This window comes from Austrofundulus limnaeus, unplaced genomic scaffold, assembly GCF_001266775.1.
Source record: "Austrofundulus limnaeus strain Quisiro unplaced genomic scaffold, Austrofundulus_limnaeus-1.0 Scaffold572, whole genome shotgun sequence".
Classification (NCBI taxonomy): Eukaryota; Metazoa; Chordata; class Actinopteri; order Cyprinodontiformes; family Rivulidae; genus Austrofundulus; species Austrofundulus limnaeus.
In genome coordinates, this window is record NW_013952974.1 from 268,090 (window position 1) to 272,640 (window position 4,551).

Consider the following 4,551-nt stretch of genomic DNA (forward strand, 5'->3'; position numbering starts at 1 on the left):
AGGGTAAGGGTCGCAGTGTGGCGAGGGTAAGGGTCGCAGTGTGGCGAGGGTAAGGGTCGCAGTGTGGCGAGGGTAAGGGTCGCAGTGTGGCGAGGGTAAGGGTCGCAGTGTGGCGAGGGTAAGGGTCGCAGTGTGGCGAGGGTAAGGGTCGCAGTGTGGCGAGGGTAAGGGTCGCAGTGTGGCGAGGGTAAGGGTCGCAGTGTGGCGAGGGTAAGGGTCGCAGTGTGGCGAGGGTAAGGATCGCAGTGTTGCGTCGCAGTGTTATGACATTTACCCGAAAAAGCATTCTTACCACTGCAGTGGTAAGAATGGAAAATGCAAGTCATGTAAGATTGACTTTTTTATTTTGTAATATTATGAGTTTATTTTCATAATTAAAACAAAAAAATACTCAGTAGTAGCTCGGTGGATCTTTAAGTTAATCTTGGACAGTAAATGTAAAACTGTTTTTGTTTGTAGGCGCAGCACCCAACGCTCTCCGTCAACCATATCTGTGGTTAACCATCATCCTGACAGTGGCCATCAGTCTGCTGCCCGTCGTCTGCATCCAGTTCCTCTATAAAACCATCTGGCCGTCTGTTGGAGACAAGGTGAGACCAACCAGGACCTTCAGAGGACTGAAGAACAAAACTGGGTCCAGATTATCTGAGATCCTGTGGGACCATCAGGACTGGAACCAGTTTTAAGCTTGTTTAATTGACCTGATGAAGATCAGGTGATATTTTCTTTTCTCCAAGCCTAAAACTTGACACAATTTCCCATCATGCTTCAGGTGCAGCGGAACAGGAAGAGGTACGAGATGGAGCTGGAGCAGGAGGAGAGGAAGAAGAAGCCACCGCCCTTCCAGCGCGGCCGAGGGTCCCGACGCTCCGCCTACGCCTTCTCTCACACCCCCGGGTACGCCAACCTGATCTCCACGGGGCGGAGCATCCGGCGGCGCCCTCAGGACCGGCCTCGAGCCGTACCCCAGGAAACCATCAGGGAGCGCCCGCAGAGAGAAGCCGAAAACATCTGAGACCCGGCCGGGCGCTAACGCAGCGAAGCCAAAGCATTTTGGAACAATTTTATTTCTGCGAGCCGAAGAAAAAAAAAAKCCCTCAAACATTCGGCTTGTTTTAGCTTTTTGAACACTGAAGTGCCTCCGAGGTGACGGGCAAAGCGCCGCACCATTTGCTCCGGTTTGACCTCTGTTTGTTTACAAACAAACTGAAGCTCACCGAAGACGCCCTCTGGTGTGGGGTTAAAGGTCACGCAGTGTGCGACCAACTATTCTTTAACTCAGGATTTGTTCTTTTTAAATAAGATTGTTTTAAACACGTTCATCCTTCACCACTCATACAGCTCATGTTACAGTTTTAACTTTTCTTTTTCTTTGCTCAGCACTTTGTCTAAACTTTAAAACAACTCCGGTTAAAAATCTTATTTTAACTTTTTTCTGTCCATTGAACCCAAACGTTTTCCTGTAAAATGAGGCTAAAGTTGTTTATTTTTGTTTCATTTGGAGTAGTGGCGGGACGGTAACGAGTCAGGCTATGAAATGTTTTAGTTACAAAGTGTTTATTATAATAATAAAAAACAAGATAATGGTGTGAAAGTGATTCGTATGGAAGCAAATCAGTCTCAGGATTTTGAGTTTTAGAACATTACAATGTAAAACAAATGTGTGCAGTGAATTTATAGGTTTAATTTCAACTCGTTTTTAATGTTGGAAAAAAAACTTTGGTCAAAATTTAAATCTAACTTTCTAGACAATAAGAAATTGGAGCAAATTTGTGTACTTTTGTTACGCAAAAACATTTTGACACTAGAAAAAAAACATTACATACATAATTATTAAAAATGGAGTTAAATTCAAAAACTTCATATATTCACTGCATAACATTTTGATTTAGTTTTAAAATAAAAAAAATCGGAGACTGATTTTCTTAAGATTTGAGTTGCGACATGTTTCCAAACAAATTCAAACCAACTTTGGTCTTTTAAAAACTTTGTAAGATTCTTCACACAAACTTTAGGAGCTTTTTATTTAAAACTTACAGAGTTTAAGTGTTTCTAACTTAAAATGGTGACGTTTTGTTTTAGCTCCTTGGTGCATGACTTTCATCTGTTTTCATTGAACGTTGCTGTAATTGTTTTTCTTATATCTTAAAAGAAAGGATTTGCTGTTTGTTTACAACTTTAAGATTTCTTTTTGTCTTTTTTTTTTTAGATTTTCATCAGATTTTTGGGCATTTGGGACCCTGCGTTGAGCCAAAACTCCCGTTGTGACTGTTAGAGATAATTTTAGACGTTTTTCTTGAAGAACAAACGGGCAGGTTTGTTCTAAATGTTGATATTTTATTGTTAATAAAGGCCAAGGGCACATTCAGCAGTCTGACCTGTTTGATGTCGAACTGAATTCACCAGCTGCAGGACTGATGAGGTTTCTCTGCTCCAGCTCACCTGAGTGATTAACCGTCCTCTGCAGAAGTTGAAGAGGTGAGTTGGAGCAGAGGAACGTGTAAAACCTGCAGGAAATTTGTCAGTTTTTCCTCTGACTTCCTGTTTTGTTTAACCGTTCCTGTTTTCTGCCTCTTGGTGTCGCTGCACGACTGCATTTGTTTCTCACCGATCTCCTGCCTTTAAATCCTGCATCGTGTAACGGAGCCGTTTAAGGCTTGGTCAGCAAAGGAAGGAGTGATTTCTGTGCACAAAGCCATGCAGGCTCATTGAAACATACCTGACTTGTGCTCTTAATTAGTATTAAAGTGGCCTAATTTTAGAAAAGCATTTTGTTTTTCATATGACATCGAGCAGAAATATTTATTTTAGCATCATTTCTTTGCTTTAAAGCTAATCTGAGTCAGATGATCAGAGGTTTGATCTGTTTGTGTCGAATATTTAATATAACTGCTGCCGACAGAAACCAGCTCATTGGCTAAAGAAAATATCAGGAGCAGTAAATTAATGCTTTAGTGTTTAAATAATAAASATTTATAAACCTTTAAAAACAAAGTGTTTGCCCGTCAGTGATAAAATCWACATATTGTGGAAAAAAATTAAAAGATGAATACACAATAAGTACAAACAATATTTCAAAAATACATATTTAAATGTAGAAATTTTTTTGTAAAGGTTTTATAAAATCTACAAAATCTGATACTTTAAAAGCTGTAGTTAAATTAAGGCTTTATGGAGTAATTATTGAGACAATAAACAGAAACACTCAGTGAATTAATAATTTCTGTTTTACAGATTATGAACATATTTAAACGTTGGAAGAAAAAAACAGAATATCTGAACAAAACCGATTATTTTAATTAAAATCCAGACATCCACCGGTTTGGTTTTTAACAGTTTGAATATTCATGTASGATATTTGATTCATACACTTCCTAAAACTGACTTCATTGTAAAGTTATTTGGGGAAAATACATCTTAATTATTACAGGCCTTAAATATGATTATTGTTGATTATTGTTGTAGGTTTACAACACAAACTTAAGGAGTCAGTAATAACAGAAACAAATTAACCGGATCTGATTGTATTTATGTTCATGAGAGTGCTCCGGTATTTTAATGTATTAATAAAGTAATGATGGAATAAAAGATAATTTAACACTTGGCTGCACAGTGGAGCTGCGGGTCAGTGGTCACCTCACACAATGAGGGTCTCAGGTTTGATTCTCTTCCTACTTATTTGGGCTCCCATCTCCACCGGATGCTCCAGTACGTTTCTTTTACAGTTCAACTACTTTCATATTCTGTAAATCAGAGTTAAACTAACAGAACTGTTGGGTCATTGTTTCATCTGAAATCTGTCTCGTAAGTTTTGGGTCAAAACCTTTGGAATATAAAATAAGTTACTTGGAAAAATTTTTTTTCTCTTTTTTTTGTCACTTCAGTAGAAAACTAAAACAAAACTAAATGTTAGTTTACTTGGAAAAAAATTACGATAGGGTCTGGAGAAAGCTCGTCGTTTTACTTATTCATGTTGCTTCTTCAACAGTTCAGAAACACGGTGATTGTAAAATAAAAAGCTGAGTATCCAGAGAAAGACTGTCATTTTTCTTTTTATCAACGTGTTCGACACGGTTAATTGGAGATTCTAAATCAGGGCTATTCAAATGGAGGCCCGCGGGCCACGTCAGGCCCACTGGTGACTGAAATCTGGCCCACCAATTGGTTCATTAAATTCATTGGTTCTTACCCCAAACCCTCGGTTCTCTGCTTTAATTACTACAAGTTCTTTAAGTTAAACATGGACGTGTGTGGTACACAGAAACATCCGAATCTTGGCCAAAAGCTGGTAAAAACTAGGGCTGTGTATTGGCAAGAATTTGGCGAAACGATACATATAACAGAGGGGTCACGATGCGATACATCCCGATATATTGCGATACTGTAAACAAGGTGATATATTGTGATATATTGAGATTTTTTTGTCCAAAATTTCTGTTTAAAATACCTCTTACTGGAAAAAAAACAGAAAAGCTAATGTTTACTCACAATGCTAATGCTCTCTTACTCTCTGGCGCTCAAGAGGTAGAGGAGCCAAATGTCTGGCTCACT

General features: G+C 38.8%; 1 protein-coding gene across 1 annotated transcript in view; it reads left to right on the forward strand.

Annotated features, from left to right (window-relative positions):
- Nucleotides 1–2,374, forward strand: part of atp8b1 (ATPase phospholipid transporting 8B1) — a gene marked incomplete in the record, with an annotated part of 31,215 nt that extends 28,841 nt beyond the window's left edge. The window contains 2 exon segments of the mRNA XM_014026611.1: nucleotides 460–590; nucleotides 773–2,374. Coding sequence (XP_013882065.1) covers nucleotides 460–590; nucleotides 773–1,015 — 374 coding nt within the window.
- Between the last annotated feature and the right edge of the window lie 2,177 nt (nucleotides 2,375–4,551).